Below are 23928 nucleotides of genomic sequence, written 5' to 3'. Positions count from 1 at the left end.
TTAATTTCCTAATTTTAGAAGGCATTAGCAAACCCCAAAAGTGCTTAATTAGTCCCTGGTACCCCTCTCTCTAGACTCTCTCTGATCCAGCCCATTCTATTGGATGTTTGTTAGCTCCAGTGTTCATTAGTTACAGCTCCTGTGACAGTAGCAGCCTCTCAGGGGTGTTCATCTCGTGATGCCCCTGACCATATCGTGATGATACCCATTATTGCCATGGTGTATGCCAGGGAGAAAGGGGATCGTAGTGCCAGGGTATGCCAGCCTTGCCTGTTGGTGCCAGTACCATTCAGCAATCTTCACAAGCTCGTCCTTGTCTGACAGAACTGAAGACGAGGAATATTCATTTGAATTGGAGAGGAAGAGGAAGAGGTCTGTTCAGCAATACAGTAATGACAGTACAGATAGTTAAAGGCAGATTACAGACAGTAATGACAGTACAGATAGTTAAAGGCAGATTACAGACAGTAATGACAGTACAGACAGTAAAAGGCAGGTTACAGACAGTAAAAGACAGGTCACAGGCAGGTTACAGACAGTAATGACAGTACAGACAGTAAAAAGCAGGTTACAGACAGTAATGACAGTACAGATAGTTAAAGGCAGGTTACAGACAGTAATGACAGTACAGACAGTTAAAGGCAGATTACAGACTTTTATTTTTTATTTTTTTATTTCACCTTTATTTAACCAGGTAGGCTAGTTGAGAACAAGTTCTCATTTGCAACTGCGACCTGGCCAAGATAAAGCATAGCAGTGTGAACAGACAACACAGAGTTACACATGGAGTAAACAATTAACAAGTCAATAACACAGTAGAAAAAAAATGGGCAGTCTATATACAATGTGTGCAAAAGGCATGAGGAGGTAGGCGAATAATACAATTTTGCAGATTAACACTGGAGTGATAAATGATCAGATGGTCATGTACAGGTAGAGATATTGGTGTGCAAAAGAGCAGAAAAGTAAATAAATAAAAAATAAAATAGTATAAAAACAGTATGGGAATGAGGTAGGTGAAAATGGGTGGGCTATTTACCAATAGACTATGTACAGCTGCAGCGATCGGTTAGCTGCTCGGATAGCTGATGTTTGAAGTTGGTGAGGGAGATAAAAGTCTCCAACTTCAGCGATTTTTGCAGTTCGTTCCAGTCACAGGCAGCAGAGTACTGGAACGAAAGGCGGCCAAATGAGGTGTTGGCTTTAGGGATGATCAGTGAGATACACCTGCTGGAGCACGTGCTACGGATGGGTGTTGCCATCGTGACCAGTGAACTGAGATAAGGCGGAGCGTTACCTAGCATGAACTTGTAGATGACCTGGAGCCAGTGGGTCTGGCGACGAATATGTAGCGAGGGCCAGCCGACTAGGTGCTTTGGTGACAAAACGGATGGCACTGTGATAGACTGCATCCAGTTTGCTGAGTAGAGTGTTGGAAGCCATTTTGTAGATGACATCGCCGAAGTCGAGGATCGGTAGGATAGTCAGTTTTACTAGGGTAAGCTTGGCGGCGTGAGTGAAGGAGGCTTTGTTGCGGAATAGAAAGCCGACTCTTGATTTGATTTTCGATTGGAGATGTTTGATGTGAGTCTGGAAGGAGAGTTTGCAGTCTAGCCAGACACCTAGGTACTTATAGATGTCCACATATTCAAGGTCGGAACCATCCAGGGTGGTGATGCTAGTCGGGCATGCGGGTGCAGGCAGCGATCGGTTGAAAAGCATGCATTTGGTTTTACTCGCGTTTAAGAGCAGTTGGAGGCCACGGAAGGAGTGCTGTATGGCATTGAAGCTCGTTTGGAGGTTAGATAGCACAGTGTCCAATGACGGGCCGAAAGTATATAGAATGGTGTCGTCTGCGTAGAGGTGGATCAGGGAATCGCCCGCAGCAAGAGCAACATCATTGATATATACAGAGAAAAGAGTCGGCCCGAGAATTGAACCCTGTGGCACCCCCATAGAGACTGCCAGAGGACCGGACAGCATGCCCTCCGATTTGACACACTGAACAGACAGTCACAGACTGAGGCTGAATGGTCTGAGACCAGACAGTGTCCTGCTTGGAGTTATCTGCCAGGGTGGCCAATCAAAAATAAACCACTGGTGATAACTGTCTCTGATACACACAACACAGTTGGCGGCAGGGTAGCCTAGTGGTTAGAGCGTTGGACTAGAAACCGGAAGGTTGCAAGTTCGAATCCCCGAGCTGACAAGGTACAAATCTATTGTTCTGCCCCTGAACAGGCAGTTAACCCACTGTTCCTAGGCCGTCATTGAAAATAAGAATTTGTTCTTAACTGACTTGCCTAGTAAAATTAAAAATAACTTCTCCTCCACATACTGCAGAATCAACCACAAAACCCTACTTCAGAATCCCGTTCACTGTCTACATACATGTAGACTTGTCATTCTGATTCAAAATGTAAATGACTTGCATGGTCATATGACCATTTTAAATAGATTTCCTGATGCTAGAGCGCGACGGTAAGGTACTGAGGGAAGTCATCAAACTCTGTCATCAGAATTGATGGAATGAATCTGACTTAAACTCATAAATCACCATATATCTAGGAATCTCCATAATAACAGGAAGGGTATGGCACGGTAGGGGAGGGACACAAATACGATGTTTGTTTGTGGGTTACTGTCTCTGTAAATAGGCCTAGTGCTTTAGTAATGACTAAACTCAGACAAACTGTCAAGTCTTGACCAGGATTAAACTGTCAAGTCAAACTAGCCCAACTGTCACGTCTGGACCAGGAGGATCTGCTAAGGACAAGAGTCAAAAGTCAGGGGTCGTTCAGGGTTAACTGAACTCTGCCATGTGAATCCATGTGACCTAACCTCCACCTGTTGTTCATCATTCAGCTGCTGATCTGGCAAACAGGACCAGTCAACTGAGGATTCACACCATTTAGCTTAGTCATTACTGCTTAGTCAAAATGATAGATAATCTTGAGGACGATCGCAACCACCTCCTGACTCTGGCTCGATTCAGAGTTGAGATTACCACACGCAACTCGTACTTTCACGAAAATCATTCATTGACGTCAGTGGGAATCTTCACAGATCTCAGAACACAGCTCTGAATGTTCCTGTCCTGCTAAGCATTCAAAATGTAACGAGTACTTTTGGTTGTCAGGGAAAATGTACGGAGTAAAAAGTACAATATTTTCTTTAGGAATGTAGTGAAGTAAAAGTAGTCCAGAATAGAAATAGTAAAGTAACGTAGAGATAACCGGTACCCCTTGTATAGCCTCACAGACCACAGACCACAGCCCTATTATCACAGGCAACTCGTACTTTCACGGAAATCATTCATTGACGTCAGTGGGAGTCTTCACAGATCTCAGAACACAGCTCTATGGGAAAATGACACAGCTCATTTCTCTGCTTGTATTTACACACTGACTGGACTGAAGGTTGAATGAACAACATGTATTTAGTCATTGTTCCCCAGATCTCCTCTAAGCAGGAGAGACAACAGGTTGTGTGCAGGTGATACTGGAACAACATGTATTTAGTCATTGTTCCCCAGATCTCCTCTAAGCAGGAGAGACAACAGGTTGTGTGCAGGTGATTCTGGAACAACATATATTTAGTCATTGTTCCCCAGATCTCCTCTAAGCAGGAGAGACAACAGGTTGTGTGCAGGTGATTCTGGAACAACATGTACTTATATGTTCCTCTTTCCACTAATAAACAGCCTTATGGAACAGCCTCATCGAACAGCCTCATCGAACAGCCTTATCGAACAGCCTCATCGAACAGCCTCATCGAACAGCCTTATCGAACAGCCTCATCGAACAGCCTCATCGAACAGCCTTCTGCCTTTTAAGTGGCGCTCAGCCTTATCGAACAGCCTTCCCGACATCCATCTGCCTTATAAGTGGAGCTCAGCCTTATCGAACAGCCTTCCCAACATCCATCTGCCTTTTAAGTGGCGCTCAGCCTTATCGAACAGCCTTCCCGACATCCATCTGCCTTATAAGTGGCGTTCAGCCTTATCGAACAGCCTTCCCGACATCCATCTGCCTTTTAAGTGGCGCTCAGCCTTATCGAACAGCCTTCCCGACATCCATCTGCCTTATAAGTGGTGCTCAGCCCTATCGAACAGCCTTCCCGACATCCATCTGCCTTATAAGTGGCGCTCAGCCTTATCGAACAGCCTTCCCGACATCCATCTGCCTTATAAGTGGCGCTCATGTATGCATATCGGCTGTCGGAGGTCTCTGAAGGACCTCTTCCCCTCTCTAATAAGGAAGCAAGAGGATTACAGTTACAGTTGTTCTCTTCCTCACACAGGCCTATAAGAGTTACAGGAGGAAAGACTACAACCAGGTGGACTATCTCATCAATGGAATGTATTCTGATTCAGGCGTTTAAAAGTGATAGTTGAGTGTTTACATTTCAACATGGTTCGGTTATTTCATTCTCAGAGTCCTCAGAGAGACACTTACTGTTAGGTGACTTTCTACTGAGGTAATTATACGGAGCAAAAAGGAGAAAGCAGACCAATTCCTCACCTCCACTTTTTTTCTTAAACTCTCAATTTGGTGTAAATCATTTATTGATGTCAATGGGAGACGTGTGTGAAAATTAGAGTTAAGTGTGTAGATCTCAAGTCAGAATTACAGCCCAAAATGAGCTTTGCCTAGCTACTGCCTGTTTTCACCATCTGGTGTTAACTGTCCTGTTCTGTTGAAAAGTAATGATGGTGATATGGATAACAGGGAGAGCAGAGGTGGTGGACAAACTGAGCAGAGTCACTCTCCAAATGGCTCTGGGATCTTTTCCAATGTTTTTACAAACAGCTAGTTAGAGTCTAACAGAATGGTGATTACTGCAGTGGGTGTTATCATCATGTGATCACGAGGATGACCTCTGGGCTGCGGTGGGAACAAAAGGAACCACAAAGAGACGATATCAAACGCTGGCTGGGGGCGTTTTCCTCCACGATATGCGTGTCATTATTTTCAGGACGTTGTTAAAATGTTGATACACTGCATCTTTGATAATGGCCTGTCTGACCCCATCAACCTACAACCTTGTCACATGATGAGGCTGTAAAGTGAAAAAAAGGCCATTAGTCTAAATATCAACACACAACAGATACTATAGCAGATAGCAGAGCAGCCATCAGTACCAGAACCAAGACCCAAGACATTTACATTTACATTTAAGTCATTTAGCAGACGCTCTTATCCAGAGCAGCTGTAGAGCAGAGGTCACAACCATCAGTACCAGAACCAAGACACACAGCAGCTGTAGAGCAGAGGCCACAACCATCAGTACCAGAACCAAGACACACAGCAGCTGTAGAGCAGAGGTCACAACCATCAGTACCAGAACCAAGACACACAGCAGCTGTAGAGCAGAGGTCACAACCATCAGTACCAGAACCAAGACACACAGCAGCTGTAGAGCAGAGGTCACAACCATCAGTACCAGAACCAAGACACACAGCAGCTGTAGAGCAGAGGTCACAACCATCAGTACCAGAACCAAGACACAGCAGCTGTAGAGCAGAGGTCACAACCATCAGTACCAGAACCAAGACACACAGCAGCTGTAGAGCAGAGGTCACAACCATCAGTACCAGAACCAAGACACACAGCAGCTGTAGAGCAGAGGTCACAACCATCAGTACCAGAACCAAGACACACAGCAGCTGTAGAGCAGAGGTCACAACCATCAGTACCAGAACCAAGACACACAGCAGCTGTAGAGCAGAGGTCACAACCATCAGTACCAGAACCAAGACACAGCAGCTGTAGAGCAGAGGTCACAACCATCACAGGGTATCAGTGGCAGATAAACGAGGTCTTGGGACTTCCGCTCTCATGACTATTGCTTGGTGTGTAAAGGTCAATGGACAGGGAGCACCTCATCCCCAGCATCAGTAAGACCGAGCTAGTACACCGTGTAACCCTGACAGGGATGGTTCTGTTCTGAACTGTGCCTGGCATAGGAAGTGTCATGGCAACCCATGGATAACCAGTAGAAAAGAGGACCGAACACACCAGCAGCATGTAGACACACTAGTGTTTAGTTTACGAACAGTATGGTCATCACTGGTCATTACTGTGACTACTGACCATTACTGTGGCTACTGGCCATTACTGTGACTACTGGCCACTCTATATAGGCTATGTCCTCTAGCTAGACATTACTGTGGCTACTGGTCATTACTGTGACTACTGGCCACTCTATATAGGCTATGTCCTCTAGCTAGACATTACTGTGGCTACTGGCCACTCTATATAGGCTATGTCCTCTAGCTAGACATTACTGTGACTACTGGCCATTACTGTGACTACTGGCCACTCTATATAGGCTATGTCCTCTAGCTAGACATTACTGTGGCTACTGGCCATTACTGTGGCTACTGGTCATTACTGTGACTACTGGCCACTCTATATAGGCTATGTCCTCTAGCTAGACATTACTGTGACTACTGGCCACTCTATATAGGCTATGTCCTCTAGCTAGACATTACTGTGACTACTGGCCATTACTGTGACTACTGGCCACTCTATATAGGCTATGTCCTCTAGCTAGACATTACTGTGGCTACTGGCCATTACTGTGGCTACTGGTCATTACTGTGACTACTGGCCACTCTATATAGGCTATGTCCTCTAGCTAGACATTACTGTGACTACTGGCCACTCTATATAGGCTATGTCCTCTAGCTAGACATTACTGTGACTACTGGTCATTACTGTGACTACTGGCCACTCTATATAGGCTATGTCCTCTAGCTAGACATTACTGTGGCTAATGGCCAGGCTATGTCCTCTAGCTAGACATTACTGTGACTACTGGTCATTACTGTGACTACTGGCCACTCTATATAGGCTATGTCCTCTAGCTATACATTACTGTGGCTACTGGCCACTCTATATAGGCTATGTCCTCTAGCTATACATTACTGTGACTACTGGCCACTCTATATAGGCTATGTCCTCTAGCTAGACATTACTGTGACTACTGGCCACTCTATATAGGCTATGTCCTCTAGCTATACATTACTGTGACTACTGGCCACTCTATATAGGCTATGTCCTCTAGCTAGACATTACTGTGGCTACTGGTCATTACTGTGACTACTGGCCACTCTATATAGGCTATGTCCTCTAGCTAGACATTACTGTGGCTACTGGTCATTACTGTGACTACTGGCCACTCTATATAGGCTATGTCCTCTAGCTATACATTACTGTGACTACTGGCCACTCTATATAGGCTATGTCCTTTAGCTAGACATTACTGTGGCTACTGGCCACTCTATATAGGCTATGTCCTCTAGCTATACATTACTGTGGCTACTGGCCACTCTATATAGGCTATGTCCTCTAGCTATACATTACTGTGACTACTGGCCACTCTATATAGGCTATGTCCTCTAGCTAGACATTACTGTGGCTAGTGGCCAGGCTATGTCCTCTAGCTCTCTGCCCTCTATAGTTGCTCGAAAGCTAGGGTAGACAGGCAGTCAACCCGGCATCAGCACGCTCAACAGTCTCAAAAGCCCAGGAAGTGATTACTCATTCTATAAGGGATCAGCACTCTCAACAGTCTCAAAATCCCAGGAAGTGATTACTCATTCTTTAAGGGATCAGCACTCTCAACAGTCTCAAAAGCCCAGGAAGTGATTACTCATTCTATAAGGGATCAGCACTCTCAACAGTCTCAAAAGCCCAGGAAGTGATTACTCATTCTATAAGGGATCAGCACTCTCAACAGTCTCAAAAGCCCAGGAAGTGATTACTCATTCTATAAGGGATCAGCACTCTCAACAGTCTCAAAAGCCCAGGAAGTGATTACTCATTCTTTAAGGGATCAGCACTCTCAACAGTCTCAAAAGCCCAGGAAGTGATTACTCATTCTATAAGGGATCAGCACTCTCAACAGTCTCAAAAGCCCAGGAAGTGATTACTCATTCTATAAGGGATCAGCACTCTCAACAGTCTCAAAAGCCCAGGAAGTGATTACTCATTCTTTAAGGGATCAGCACTCTCAACAGTCTCAAAAGCCCAGGAAGTGATTACTCATTCTATAAGGGATCAGCACTCTCAACAGTCTCAAAAGCCCAGGAAGTGATTACTCATTCTATAAGGGATCAGCACTCTCAACAGTCTCAAAAGCCCAGGAAGTGATTACTCATTCTATAAGGGATCAGCACTCTCAACAGTCTCAAAAGCCCAGGAAGTGATTACTCATTCTATAAGGGATCAGCACTCTCAACAGTCTCAAAAGCCCAGGAAGTGATTACTCATTCTATAAGGGATCAGCACTCTCAACAGTCTCAAAAGCCCAGGAAGTGATTACTCATTCTGTAAGGGATCAGCACTCTCAACAGTCTCAAAAGCCCAGGAAGTGATTACTCATTCTATAAGGGATCAGCACTCTCAACAGTCTCAAAAGCCCAGGAAGTGATTACTCATTCTATAAGGGATCAGCACTCTCAACAGTCTCAAAAGCCCAGGAAGTGATTACTCATTCTATAAGGGATCAGCACTCTCAACAGTCTCAAAAGCCCAGGAAGTGATTACTCATTCTATAAGGGATCAGCACTCTCAACAGTCTCAAAAGCCCAGGAAGTGATTACTCATTCTATAAGGGATCAGCACTCTCAACAGTCTCAAAAGCCCAGGAAGTGATTACTCATTCTTTAAGGGATCAGCACTCTCAACAGTCTCAAAAGCCCAAGAAGTGATTACTCATTCTATAAGGGATCAGCACTCTCAACAGTCTCAAAAGCCCAAGAAGTGATTACTCATTCTTTAAGGGATCTTTCCGACTTAATCAGCGTCTTCTCTTTCTCGCTTTCTGTCTGCCTCAGTCACTTTGACCCCTTTGCCTCTGTATCCCTTTCCCCCCTGCCCCTCCCTCTTGCCTTCTCTCTCACCCTCTCTCCCTCCTCCCTCTCTCCATCCCTCTGTCTTTTAGTAGTGATTAGCAGTTTGGGAACAGAGAAGAACAACAGAGCAGAACAGAGTAGAACAGAACAGAGCAGAGTAGAACAGAACAGAGCAGAGGAGAACAGAACAAAGCAGAGGAGAACAGAACAGAGTAGAACAGAACAGAGTAGAACAGAACAGAACATAACAGAGTAGAACAGAGTAGAACAGAACAGAGCAGAGGAGAACAGAGCAGAGGAGAACAGAACAGAGTAGAACAGAACAGAGTAGAACAGAACATAACAGAGTAGAACAGAACATAACATAGTAGAACAGAACCGAACAGATTAGAACAGAACATACCAGAGTAGAACAGAACAGAGTAGAACAGAACAGAATAGAACAGAACCGAACAGATTAGAACAGAACATAACAGAGTAGAACAGAACCGAACAGATTAGAACAGAACATACCAGAGTAGAACAGAACAGAGTAGAACAGAACAGAATAGAACAGAACCGAACAGATTAGAACAGAAAATAACAGAGTAGAACAGAACATAACAGAGTAGAACAGAACAGAACAGAGTAGAACCGAACAGAGTAGAACAGAACATAACAGAGTAGAACAGAACAGATTATAACAGAACATAACAGAGTAGAACAGAACATAACAGAGTAGAACAGAACATAACAGAGTAGAACAGAACAGATTAGAACAGAACATAACAGAGTAGAACAGAACATAACAGAATAGAACAGAACCGAACAGATTATAACAGAACATAACAGAGTAGAACAGAACCGAACAGATTAGAAGAGAACAGAGTAGAACAGACATAACAGAGTAGAACAGAACAGACCATAACAGAGGGACTGAACCCAGATTAAGAAAATCCAACAATCCTCAATTAGCCAGCTGCCACAGGGCCTGATTGACTGGGTCTCACTCTCAGTCACACCAAACACAATGTTTACACTGTTTACACTCTAGAGACAACATATACCACAACTAACTGACACACACACACAACACACACACACACACACACACACACACACACACACACACACACACACACACACACACACACACACAACTAAACAGCCCTGCAACAACACAATACACCAAACAACAGCTCAGCCCACAGCCAAATTGGAAATGCTCAGCAGAAGACTAGGGACATCAGAAGTGGTGGATGGCACACATCTCACTGACCTCACAAGTTGTGGGTATAGCAGGGGGTGTAAAGCCATAACACCCTCTGTGTTCTGTTAGACCGGTAACCCTTTATCCACATTATAGCAGGGGGTGTAAAGCCATAACACCCTCTGTGTTCTGTTAGACAGGTAACCCTTTATCCACATTATAGCAGGGGGTGTAAAGCCATAACACCCTCTGTGTTCTGTTAGACAGGTAACTCTTTATCCACATTATAGCAGGGGTGTAAAGCCATAACACCCTCTGTGTTCTGTTAGACAGGTAACTCTTTATCCACATTATAGCAGGGGGTGTAAAGCCATAACACCCTCTGTGTTCTGTTAGACAGGTAACCCTTTATCCACATTATAGCAGGGGGTGTAAAGCCATAACACATATGTGTTTCCAGCAGCAGACTATGATCCATAATGTCAAAAGCTGGAGTGGCAATATAGTCCGCTTTTATCCTCAGTGATTTTCCATCCAGATTGTCAGACCCCGGTGGCTTGTCATTGTTAATAGACAACAAAACAGAATTCACCTCTTCCACATTGACTTTACGGAATCAAAAGTACAATTCTTGTCTTTCATAATTTGGTCCGATATACTTGGATGTTTAGTGTCAGCGTTTGTTGCTGGCATGTCATCCCTATGTTTGCTTATCTTGCCAATGAAAAAGTCATTAAAGTAGTTGGCAATGTCAGTGGGCTTTGATGAATGAGCCATCTGATTCAATGAATGATGGAGCCGAGTTGGCTTTTTCCCCCCAAACTTAATTTAAGGTTCTCCAAAGGTTTTTACTTTCATTCTTTATATCATTTAACTTTGTTTCATAGTAGTTTATTTTTATTTAGTCACGTGATTTCTTAATTTTCAGTATGTTTGTCAATCAGTTGGGGTGGCCAGACCTTTTGTCTCATCTCTCTCAACCATACATTTGTTCAATTCCTCATCAATCCAAGGAGATGTAATAGTTTTTACAGTCATGTTCTTAATGGGTGAATGCTTATTAGTAACTGGAATAAGCAATTTCATAAATGTGTCAAGAGCAGCATCTGTTTATTCCTCATTACATACCACAGACCAGCAAATATTCTTTACATCATCAACATAGGAATCACTACAAAACGTATTGTATTATTCACTATAATAGGCCCAGCCTTTGGAACTTTGGTTTTCCTAGATATGGCTATTATATTGTGATCACTACATCCTATGGATCTGGATACTGCTTTAAATCACATTTCTGCAGCGTTAGTAAAGATGTGATCAATAAATGTTGATGATTTCATTCCTGTGATGTTTGTAACTACCCTGGTAGGTTGACTGACAAGCTGAACAGACACTGGTTACAGTTTGACGTTTTTTCTTGAGAGGGCAGCCAGTCAATATTTAAAATCACCCAGAAAATATACTTCTCTGTTAATATCACATACATTATCAAGAATTTCATACATGTTATCCAGATACTGACTGTTAGTACCTGGTGATCTATAGCAGCTTCCCACCAGAATGGACTTTAGGTGAGGCAGATGAACATGTAGCCATATTACTTCAACAGTATGTTAGCACTTGGTGGTCTATAGAAGCTTCCCACCAGAATGGACTTTATGTGAGGCAGATTGATTTGATTAGACCGCAACACCGCCCATTTTAGCATTTCTGTCTCTCCGGTAGATGTTATAACCATGTATTGCTACCACTGTATCATCAAACGTATTATCTAAGTGAGTTTCAGAGATGAATGTCATCCGTTACAACCAAGTTATTGACTTCATGGACCTTGGTTCTCAGGCTACATATGTTAATATGAACTATTTTTAGCACTTCTCTGGGTTGCTTGATTGTTTTTAATGCTTTACTGGGAAGCTTATCAGAAGTAGACATGCTCATGTTATTTATATTGGAGATGATAGTTCAGGGTGAGCTGCACAAAGTGGTCTTCCTATTAGGGCACACCACCTCAGTGCTAACAGTATAACTCTGGTTCATAGGCTCATGACTACTGCTTACAATAGCTGTATGATCAACAGAGGTATTCAGGTCAATTAGAGGCACATAAATGTAGTTACTTACATTGTGTCTGTCAACGCCCCTAGGATAACGTACATTTGATGCAGCATTATGACGACCCATTGTCACAACGTTAAGGATTACCTGAGCTGGTCTTGCGTCATTGATAAGTCATTGTTTCAACGGAGCCTTGAAATGCATGGACAGTGTCCAGGAGCCAAGATGATTTGGATGGACTCCGTTGATCCTGTAGAGTATCTTATGTTGCCAGAAGGTGTCAAAGTTATCTATAAAAGTGACTCCAGCAGAGCTACAGTAATATTTTAGCCAGATGTGTAATGCTGAATTTTACACAACCACGGCAAAACGATGGTACTGGACTGAAATGATTGGCTATCTATCAAATGTTCCGAGCTAGCCCTCCTGATGTCGTTTGACCCCACATGGACTACGACAGTGTCAGCTCCTGGCATCTGTGGTAAAACAGTCTGAAACAGCTTTGTTATGTCCTGTACTCGTGCTCCTGTGGTAGAACAGTCTGAAACAGCTTTGTTATGCCCTGTACTCGTGCTCCTGTGGTAGAACAGTCTGAAGCAGCCTTGTTATGCCCTGTACTCGTGCTCCTGTGGTAGAACAGTCTGAAGCAGCCTTGTTATGCCCTGTACTCGTGCTCCTGTGGTAGAACAGTCTGAAGCAGCCTTGTTATGTCCTGTACTCGTGCTCCTGTGGTAGGACAGTCTGAAGCAGCCTTGTTATGTCCTGTACTCGTGCTCCTGTGGTAGAACAGTCTGAAGCAGCCTTGTTATGCCCTGTACTCGTGCTCCTGTGGTAGGACAGTCTGAAGCAGCCTTGTTATGTCCTGTACTCGTGCTCCTGTGGTAGAACAGTCTGAAGCAGCCTTGTTATGTCCTGTACTCGTGCTCCTGTGGTAGAACAGTCTGAAGCAGCCTTGTTATGCCCTGTACTCGTGCTCCTGTGGTAGAACAGTCTGAAGCAGCCTTGTTATGTCCTGTACTCGTGCTCCTGTGGTAGAACAGTCTGAAACAGCTTTGTTATGTCCTGTACTCGTGCTCCTGTGGTAGAACAGTCTGAAGCAGCCTTGTTATGCCCTGTACTCGTGCTCCTGTGGTAGGACAGTCTGAAGCAGCCTTGTTATGTCCTGTACTCGTGCTCCTGTGGTAGAACAGTCTGAAGCAGCCTTGTTATGTCCTGTACTCGTGCTCCTGTGGTAGGACAGTCTGAAGCAGCCTTGTTATGCCCTGTACTCGTGCTCCTGTGGTAGAACAGTCTGAAGCAGCCTTGTTATGTCCTGTACTCGTGCTCCTGTGGTAGAACAGTCTGAAGCAGCCTTGTTATGTCCTGTACTCGTGCTCCTGTGGTAGAACAGTCTGAAGCAGCCTTGTTATGTCCTGTACTCGTGCTCCTGTGGTAGAACAGTCTGAAGCAGCCTTGTTATGTCCTGTACTCGTGCTCCTGTGGTAGAACAGTCTGAAGCAGCCTTGTTATGCCCTGTACTCGTGCTCCTGTGGTAGAACAGTCTGAAGCAGCCTTGTTATGTCCTGTACTCGTGCTCCTGTGGTAGAACAGTCTGAAACAGCTTTGTTATGTCCTGTACTCGTGCTCCTGTGGTAGAACAGTCTGAAGCAGCCTTGTTATGTCCTGTACTCATGCTCCTGTGGTAGAACAGTCTGAAGCAGCCTTGTTATGCCCTGTACTCGTGCTCCTGTGGTAGGACAGTCTGAAGCAGCCTTGTTATGTCCTGTACTCGTGCTCCTGTGGTAGAACAGTCTGAAGCAGCCTTGTTATGCCCTGTACTCGTGCTCCTGTGGTAGAACAGTCTGAAGCAGCCTTGTTATGTCCTGTACTCGTGCTCCTGTGGTAGAACAGTCTGAAGCAGCCTTGTTATGCCCTGTACTCGTGCTCCTGTGGTAGAACAGTCTGAAGCAGCCTTGTTATGTCCTGTACTCGTGCTCCTGTGGTATAACAGCGGGAAGCAGCCTTGTTATGTCCTGTACTCGTGCTCCTGGGTAACACAGGGTTTTTGCCTTGGGGACCGAGATGTTTCTCTCCATAGAGCTGCCTATGATGACAGCTGGTGATGTTGAATGTGCCGGTCTCTCAGGCAGCCTCACGGTCTTATGAAGGTGGGAGCTCAGAGGATATGAACCTAAGGAAGAAGCCACCGGAAAGGAAGACAGAACAGAGGATAAAGACACCTCTGGATCAGATCTTGAATGGGAAGCCCCCAAGGAAGAATCTCTGGATTCAGGGTGGCAAAGCCGTTTCTGGTCTGTGTCAGGTCCGGGCTCAACATCTCCAAGGAGACCCCCATTGCCAGAGGAAACGTTCTTCGACTTACACGGCGAGTGACGTATCTCCATGGCTGGTTGGCTGGGTCGAGAACAGCTCCGTTCTCCAGGGAAGGAGGAGACCCCTTCAGGGATGGAACCCTGCTGAACGCCGGCCAGTCGGCTGTGGAGAGCCGACACGGCGGCAACACTTCCACCAGACCAGAGCGAAGAAAAAGTAGGCGGGCGTGGATTCCCCAGTTGCTTGTGTAGGTTTGCTACTAGCTTGTTAAGAGTAGCCACTTCGCCCCTGTAGTCCTCCGCATGCAAGCAGTTGCTACATTGAAAGTATGCACGGTCCACATTGTCCCGGAACAAAGCAAAGTATACACAGCTCCTGCAGCGTTGGAAATGTTCAATAGCGGCCTCCATTTTAGACCGCCGAGGCAGCTACGCTAGCTGGGCTTCCGTGTCTCTTCCCCTACGCGGAATCTGGCAGGATTCCAGGACAGACAGCAGTGCTCACAGCAACTAAGCCCAACAGAGCCGCTGGATCCAAAACTAAAGTATAGAAAAACACTGTCAGCTTTACAAAAACAATACACCGAGGTCTCTCGTTCAGCTTTCAGCGTTTCAACAGCGGTCAACAACAAACATACACTACCGGTCAAAAGGTTTCAAACACCTACTAATTCAAGGGTTTTTCTTTATTTGTACTATTTTCTACATTGTAGAATAATAGTGAAGACATCAAAACTATGAAATAGCACATATGGAATCATGTAGTAACCAAAAAAGTGTCAAACAAATCAAAATATATTTTATATTTCAGATTCTTCAAATAGTCACACTTTGCCTTGATTCGCACACTTTTGGCATTCTCTCAACCAGTTTCACCTGGAATGCTTTACCAACAGTCTTGAAGGAGTTCCTACATATGCTGAGCACTTGTTGGCTGTTTTTCCTTCACCGACAAACATACCATGCTCAGAGTTCATTCATTCAATCGAACAGTAACTGAATGCCTGATATATATAGCAAGCCACGTGACTCACTGTCTGTAGGAGCGAGCCATTTTTGTGAACGGGGTGTTATACCTAATAAACTGGTCGCTGAGTTTAATTGATCAAAATTGGCACATTTATGGCATTCTAGTTTAACCCAGTCCTCTAAGACTCCATAGTGTTTAATCTGTAGGTGTTACAGGTCTCCTTTAAAACGCCATAGTGTTTAATCTGTAGGTGTTACAGGTCTCCTTTAAAACGCCATAGTGTTTAATCTGTAGGTGTTACAGGTCTCCTTTAAGACTTCATAGTGTTTAATCTGTAGGTGTTACAGGCCTCCTTTAAGATTCCATAGTGTTTCATCTGTAGGTGCTACAGGTCTCCTTTAAGACTCCATAGTGTTTAATCTGTAGGTGTTACAGGCCTCCTTTAAGACTCCATAGTGTTTAATCTGTAGGTGCTACAGGCCTCCTTTAAGACTCCATAGTGTTTAATCTGTAGATGTTACAGGCCTCCTTTAAGACTCCATAGTGTTTAATCTGTAGGTGCTACCAGGCCTCCTTCAAGACTCCATAGTGTTTAATCTGTAGGTGCTACCAGGCCTCCTTTAAAACCTATTTGGGCTGAGATCCAGCTAACGGAATCGATATGACAACAGCCAGTGAAAGTGTAGGGCTCCAAATTCAAACAACAGAAATATCACAATTAAAATGACTTAAACATACAAGTATTCAACACCATCTTAAATATACACTTCTTGTTAATCCCACCACAGTGTCTGATTTCAAATAGGGTTTACGGTGAAAGCACACCAAACGATTATGTTAGGTCAGCACCTAGTCACAGAAAAACACAGCCATTTTTCCAGCCAAAGAAAGGAGTCACAAAAAGCAGAAATAGAGAGAAAATTAATCACTAACCTTTGATCTTCATCAGATGACACTCATAGGACTTCATGTTACACATGTATGTTTTTTTTTCGATAAAGTTCATATTTATATCAAAAATCTCAGTATACATTGGTGCGTTATGTTCAGTAGTTCCAAAAACATTGGGTGATTTTGCAGAGAGCCACATCAATTTACAGAAATACTCATTATAAATGTTGATGAAAATACAAGTGTTATACATGGAACTGCTTAATGCAACCGCTGTGTCAAGATTTCAAAAAAGCTTTACTGAAAAATGCTATAATCTGAGTACAGCGCTCAGAGACCAAAACAACCCAAACAGATACCATGTTGTGTAGTACTTGTGTGTACCTCATTTTTGTTCGCGTTCGTACACAAACCAAACTCACGACGCGCGGGCAAGTCCATGCGAAAGTTCAGATGAAAAGTTATATTACAGTTCACAGAAACATGTCAAACGATGTAAAGAATCAATCTTTAGGATGTTTTTATCATAAATCTTCAATAATGTTCCAACAAGAGAATTCCTTTGTCTGTAGAAATGCAATGGAACTCAAGCTAACTCTCACGTGAACGCGCAAGACTGAGCTCGTGGCTCTCTGGCAGACCTCTGACTCATCCCCCTCTCATTCGCCCCCACTTCACAGTAGAAGCATCAAACAAGGTTCTAAAGACTGTTGACCAATATCCCACTGTAACTTCGGTAGGCAATGAGTTGAAAACGTACAAACCTCCAATTTCCCACTTCCTTGTTGGATTTTCTCTCAGGTTTTTGCCTGTCATATGAGTTCTGTTATACTCACAGACATCATTCAAAGAGTTTTAGAAACTTCAGAGTGTTTTCTATCCAAATCTACTAATAATATGCATATATTAGCAACTGGGCATCAGTAGCAGGTAGTTTACTCTGGGCAGCTTATTCATCCAAGCTACTCACTACTGCCCTCAGCCATAAGAAGTTTTTAAGACTCTATAGTGTTTCACCTTTATAAATACTACAATACAAACATGAATATTGAAAACATCACTTTTTGTTCATTTGAAGCATTTATGTAATCAAAACAAGCACATAAAGGCTTCAAAATTCATAAAGTTCATGTAAACTGACTGAAATTATCTCAGAGAACAAAACATAACATCTCGTAAGCCTGTGTTAACCTTAACCAGTCCAGACAGAGACCTCACTGCCAGGGCCCAGGGGCAGCCTACCAGTCCAGACAGAGACCTCACTGCCAGGGCCCAGGGGAAGCCTACCAGTCCAGACAGAGACCTCACTGCCAGGGCCCAGGGGCAGCCTACCAGTCCAGACAGAGACCTCACTGCCAGGGCCCGGGGGATGCCTACCAGTCCAGACAGAGACCTCACTGCCAGGGCCCAGGGGCAGCCTACCAGTCCAGACAGAGACCTCACTGCCAGGGCCCAGGGGCAGCCCACCAGTCCAGAAAGAGACCTCACTGCCAGGGCCCGGGGGATGCCTACCAGTCCAGACAGAGACCTCACTGCCAGGGCCCAGGGGCAGCCTACCAGTCCAGACAATGACCTCACTGCCAGGGCCCAGGGGCAGCCTACCAGTCCAGACAGAGACCTCACTGCCAGGGCCCAGGGGCAGCCTACCAGTCCAGACAGAGACCTCACTGCCAGGGCCCAGGGGCAGCCCACCAGTCCAGAAAGAGACCTCACTGCCAGGGCCCAGGGGCAGCCTACCAGTCCAGAAAGAGACCTCACTGCCAGGGCCCAGGGGCAGCCTACCAGTCCAGACAGAGACCTCACTGCCAGGGCCCAGGGGCAGCCTACCAGTCCAGACAGAGACCTCACTGCCAGGGCCCAGGGGCAGCCTACCAGTCCAGAAAGAGACCTCACTGCCAGGGCCCAGGGGCAGCCTACCAGTCCAGACAGAGACCTCACTGCCAGGGCCCAGGGGCAGCCTACCAGTCCAGACAGAGACCTCACTGCCAGGGCCCAGGGGCAGCCTACCAGTCCAGACAGAGACCTCACTGCCAGGGCCCAGGGGCAGCCTACCAGTCTAGACAGAGACCTCACTGCCAGGGCCCAGGGGCAGCCTACCAGTCCAGACAGAGACCTCACTGCCAGGGCCCAGGGGCAGCCTACCAGTCCAGACAGAGACCTCACTGCCAGGGCCCAGGGGATGCCTACCAGTCCAGACAGAGACCTCACTGCCAGGGCCCAGGGGCAGCCTACCAGTCCAGACAGAGACCTCACTGCCAGGGCCCAGGGGCAGCCTACCAGTCCAGACAGAGACCTCACTGCCAGGGCCGGGCTATGACAGTGGCCTTGCTCCTCCTCGTCTTCCTCCCCTCGAGAATAGTGACAGTTCCTCTAGTGCCGGGATGGGCAGCTAGAGGTCCACAAACCAATAATAAATAAATATATATCTAAACTACAAGTTCAGATAGCTGGTCACTAGCCTAACTTACCAATCAAAAACAAATAGCTGACATGGCCTAATTGAGTGACCTCTGTTTCACAACCAAATGTTCTAAATTGCACCTTGTGTATTCTATTATTCTAACTGTCAACAGTAAGTTGAGACCCTGACTGAGTTCTGAAAAAAATCGAATATATATTTTTCATTTTGTATTAAATATTTTTTAGGAACTTAGTCGGGGTCTCAACTTACTTTTAAAAAGTATTTGTTTCTCTTCCCTGTCACGAGGGAGGGTCGCTTAAATGTTTTGCTCACAAGGTGGGGGAGGGGCGATGTGGGTACATGGGAACCACGGCGGCCCCTTGTGATGAATTACGTTGTTTTGTGGCCCCAAACCCATCAAAGTTGCCCATCCCTGCTCTAGAGAGAGTGCGGGCTCTCCAACTCCTCTTCCCGAAACCAAGCTGACGACTGCCAGAGACCCAGCGGCCGCGACCCCCTTCTGTGAACATTGGTGAGCCTACAAGTGATGAGACGGATAGCCCTGACAGCGAGGAGTCAGAGTTCCTGAATACTGTATATAGCTATAGATAAGCTAGACTGCACTGTCTGCATAATGAAACAATCCCTAGTGAGCGATCGTTTTGACGATGGACTGATTGTATTATGTGGCACAAAGTGTCTATCCAAGCTGCGAAAGAGCATGAGGACATCTAAGGTATAAGCATACAGGTCAGTTGTACAGTTGTACAGTAACCAATACATTGGTTACTGATTAGTATGCAGTTGCATCAAAATTCATTTTACAAATCTGCAATGTTTGAATTTCCATTGACTGTGGCCAAAAGTAGTGCACTACATAGAAAATAGGGTGCCATTGGCCCTAGTGGAAAGTTGTGCACTACATAGGAAATAGGGTGACATTAGCCCTAGTGGAAAGTAGTGGACTACATAGGAAATAGGTTGCTGGAAGTCTGAACAACTGGGCAGTACTACCCTCTAGCTACATCAATACTGATGAAAATAGAAACACAACCTGTAGAGTGTTGGTCCCATGTTTCATGAACTGAAATAAAAGACCCCAAAAATTTTCCATATGTACCAAAAAAGAGCATTTCTCCTTTTCCAAGATGATCCGTCCACCTGACATGTGTGGCATATCAAGAAGCTGATTAAACAGCATTATCATTACACAAATGCACCTTGTGCTGGGGACAATAAAAGGTCACTCGAAAATGTGCAGTTTTGACACACAATACAATGCCACAGATGTCTCAAGTTTTCAGGGAGCGTGCAATTGGCATGCTGACTGCAGGAATGTCGAGATCTATTGCCAGAGAATTTAATGTGGATTTCACTACCGTAAGCCTCCAGCATCGTTTTAGAGAATTTGGCATTACATCCAACCGGCCTCACAACCGCAGACCAGGTGTAACCACACCAGCCCAGGACCTCCACATCCGGCTTCTTCACCTGTGGGATCGTCTGAGACCAGCCACCCAGACAGCTGATGAAACTGAGGACTATTTCTGTCTGTAATAAAGCCCTTTTATGGGGAAAAACTAATTCTGATTGGCTGGGCCTGGCTCCCCAGTGGGTGGGCCTATGTCCTCCCAGGCCCACCCATTGTTGCGCCCCTGCCCACTCATGTGAAATCCATAGATTAGGGCCTAATGAATTTATTTAAATTGACTGATTTCCTTAATAAACCCCAGGAAGAGTAGCTGCTGCCTTGGCAGGAACTAATGGGAATCAATAATAAACCCCATGAAGAGTAGCTGCTGCCTTGACAGGAACTAATGGGAATCAATAATAAACCCCAGGAAGAGTAGCTGCTGCCTTGGCAGGAACTAATGGGAATCAATAATAAACCCCAGGAAGAGTAGCTGCTGCCTTGGCAGGAACTAATGGGGATCCATAATAAACCCCAGGAAGAGTAGCTGCAGGAACTAATGGGGATCCATAATAAATACAAATACAAAACTCAGTAAAATCAATGAAATTGTTGCATGTTGCGTTTGTTCAGCATAATTGTAGCAGCATCATACTGCCTGGTCTTCATCTGTAGAATAACACCTGTGACTACTCCTTCTGTTAAAGAGCGACTGCCTTTAAAAAACAACAAATCCCTTTGAAAACGGCCTGTGGTATCGATATGAGTCAGTAACAAAGTGTAAATAGGATCATTTTAGTCATAAAGTCAGTCTCATCCAACACTGACTTTGGAACATATGTGCATCACACCGGGTAAATTATTATTTTTTTAAATTATTTGACAATGTCCATTTGCCCACTAACATGGGGTGACCAGCTGCGGTGACCAGCTCTCTATCCAATAGCATAGACCGTGAGACAGACCTGCCCAACAGCTCTGACTGTTTACATAAGAAATACTGCACAAAAACTAAAACATCCTCGTACAAAAATTCAAAATTAATTACAGATATCTTAGATTCATTCTGGAGATTTTAAGGAAGTGAAATAATCTTCCTACAGTGTCTCATGAGGGACAATCATCATTAACCAAACTGAATCGGTCAGGAAACACCTCCGAGACTGATATCTTGTTTTTCTCATTTGCAACAGAAAAACACGTGCCAATCAGCATGTTCAGGGGCTTTTTAAAACCTAATGAGGGACCTTGGGATGATTCATTTGGAGTGGAATGAGATCTTTCGACAGTCAACCCAACTAATGGTTTGTGGGTTCTCTGACCCTGGATTTCTTCTTGTTGATTGGGGTGCTCTGTATCCTTCCTGTTTGGCCCTGTCCAGGGGTGTCCTCGGATGGGGCCACAGTGTCTCCTGACCCCTCCTGTCTCAGCCTCCAGTATTTATGCTGCAGTAGTTTATGTGTCGGGGGGCTAGGGTCAGTTTGTTATATCTGGAGTACTTCTCCTGTCCTATTCGGTGTCCTGTGTGAATCTAAGTGTGCGTTCTCTAATTCTCTCCTCTCTTTCTTTCTCTGTCTCTGAGGACCTGAGCCCTAGGACTACCTGACATGATGACTCCCCAGTCCACCTGGCCGTGCTGCTGCTCCAGTTTCAACTGTTCTGCCTTATTATTATTCGACCATGCTGGTCATTTATGAACATTTGAACATCTTGGCCATGTTCTGTTATAATCTCCACCCGGCACAGCCAGAAGAGGACTGGCCACCCCACATATGCTCTCTCTAATTCTCTCTTTCTTTCTCTCTCTCTCGGAGGACCTGAGCCCTAGGACCATGCCCCAGGACTACCTGACATGATGACTCCTTGCTGTCCCCAGTCCACCTGACCGTGCTGCTGCTCCAGTTTCAACTGTTCTGCCTTATTATTATATGACCATGCTGGTCATTTATGAACATTTGAACATCTTGGCCATGTTCTGTTATAATCTCCACCCGGCACAGCCAGAAGAGGACTGGCCACCCCACATAGCCTGGTTCCTCTCTAGGTTTCTTCCTAGGTTTTGGCCTTTCTAGGGAGTTTTTCCTAGCCACCGTGCTTCTACACCTGCATTGCTTGCTGTTTGTGGTTTTAGGCTGGGTTTCTGTACAGCACTTTGAGATATCAGCTGATGTACGAAGGGCTATATACATAAATTTGATTTGATTTGATTTGATGCTCGTTAGGCAAAATGTTGTTTTTTTACATGGTTAATTTTGTGTGTGTGTGTGTGTGCCTGCATTCTCCACCATATGTGATAGGATGAGGAGATAGGGTGTGTGTGTTCTCTCCTCCTGTCCTCTTACCTTCTTCAGGATCGTTCCGTGCCGAGGCCTCTAGCAGCGCCACACTAGCAGCAAACGATACGTGCCGTTTAGCCTCCATGGCGGTGGCATGATTAGCGTTCCTTCTCTTTTCCGCCTTGCGTTTCTTGTTCTGCATCTCCTTCTCGTACACGGCCCATCTCTTCAACTGCTGTGTGCGGCGCTTCTGGGCAGCCCTCAGGCGCTCCAGGCTAGGCACCTTGTCCAGCTGCTGCAGCTCATTGAGAAGCTCCAGGTGGTTAGCCATGGTGGGGCCAGAGGTGGTGCCAAGTGGGACCAGGGCTGGCGGAGGAACCAGGGGTTGGAGACTGGAGACGGGTACTAGCACTGGCGTGGGGGGCTGCACCTTCGGCTGCAGTAGCCTCCTCCCATCATCATCATCATCACACTCATCAGCTGTGACTAGACCACCTGCTGGGGAGACGGGGGGAGGGGGGAGAGCGAGAGCTGACATAAGTACAAAATAAAATGCTTTCTTGACCTCGGTAACATAGAATATTAACTATAAAGGCAAAAAATTACAATGTGGAAGAACATCACATAGACTACTATGAAATTACAGCTGTTGAAAGGTACAGATAGGCTTCAGAAAACCCTTTCAACGGTGTCGTACTGGTAGCTTAGTATTCTACAAAGGATTAGCTACTCCTTGTTGTTTCCGCAGGCTCAATGCCCATCTGTTATCTTGTTTCATTTGATTACAGCCTCCTTCCCTCAACACTAATCTGTTACATAATACTGTAGTACAAACTCACTAGACATTACACACTCAGTGGAGTACACATTCACTAGACAGTACACACTTCTCCCAGTCCTTAGACAGGCAGTACTACACACTCACTAGACAGTACACACTTCTCCCAGTCCTTAGACAGGCAGTACTACACATTCACTAGACATTACACACTTCTCCCAGTCCTTAGACAGGCAGTACTACACACTCACTAGACAGTACACACTTCCCCCAGTCCCTAGACAGGCAGTACTACACACTCACTAGACAGTACACACTTCCCCCAGTCCCTAGACAGGCAGTACTACACACTCACTAGACAGTACACACTCCTCCCAGTCCCAGTCCCTAGACAGGCTGTACTACACACTCACTAGACAGTACACACTTCTCCCAGTCCCTAGACAGGCAGTACTACACACTCACTAGACAGTACACACTTCTCCCAGTCCTTAGACAGGCAGTACTACACATTCACTAGACATTACACACTTCTCCCAGTCCTTAGACAGGCAGTACTACACACTCACTAGACAGTACACACTTCCCCCAGTCCCTAGACAGGCAGTACTACACACTCACTAGACAGTACACACTTCCCCCAGTCCCTAGACAGGCAGTACTACACACTCACTAGACAGTACACACTTCTCCCAGTCCCAGTCCCTAGACAGGCTGTACTACACACTCACTAGACAGTACACACTTCTCCCAGTCCCTAGACAGGCAGTACTACA

The 23928-nt window shown here is 45.3% G+C and overlaps 1 protein-coding gene across 2 annotated transcripts in view; it reads right to left on the bottom strand.

Annotated features, from left to right (window-relative positions):
• Nucleotides 1-23928, bottom strand: part of ppp1r16b (protein phosphatase 1, regulatory subunit 16B) — a 170155-nt gene that overhangs the window by 87411 nt on the left and 58816 nt on the right. The window contains exon 2 of one of the 2 annotated variants that reach the window (XM_065002044.1): nucleotides 22441-22872. In XM_065002044.1, the coding sequence (XP_064858116.1) occupies nucleotides 22441-22705 (265 nt within the window). In that variant the 5' untranslated portion in view covers nucleotides 22706-22872. The remainder of the gene's footprint in view (nucleotides 1-22440; nucleotides 22873-23928) is intronic. The other variant, XM_065002043.1, reaches the window with a different exon arrangement.

This window comes from Oncorhynchus nerka, linkage group LG15, assembly GCF_034236695.1.
Source record: "Oncorhynchus nerka isolate Pitt River linkage group LG15, Oner_Uvic_2.0, whole genome shotgun sequence".
Lineage (NCBI taxonomy): Eukaryota > Metazoa > Chordata > Actinopteri > Salmoniformes > Salmonidae > Oncorhynchus > Oncorhynchus nerka.
The sequence above is the reverse complement of the archived record's forward strand: the minus strand, read 5'-3'. Positions and strand labels throughout refer to the sequence as shown.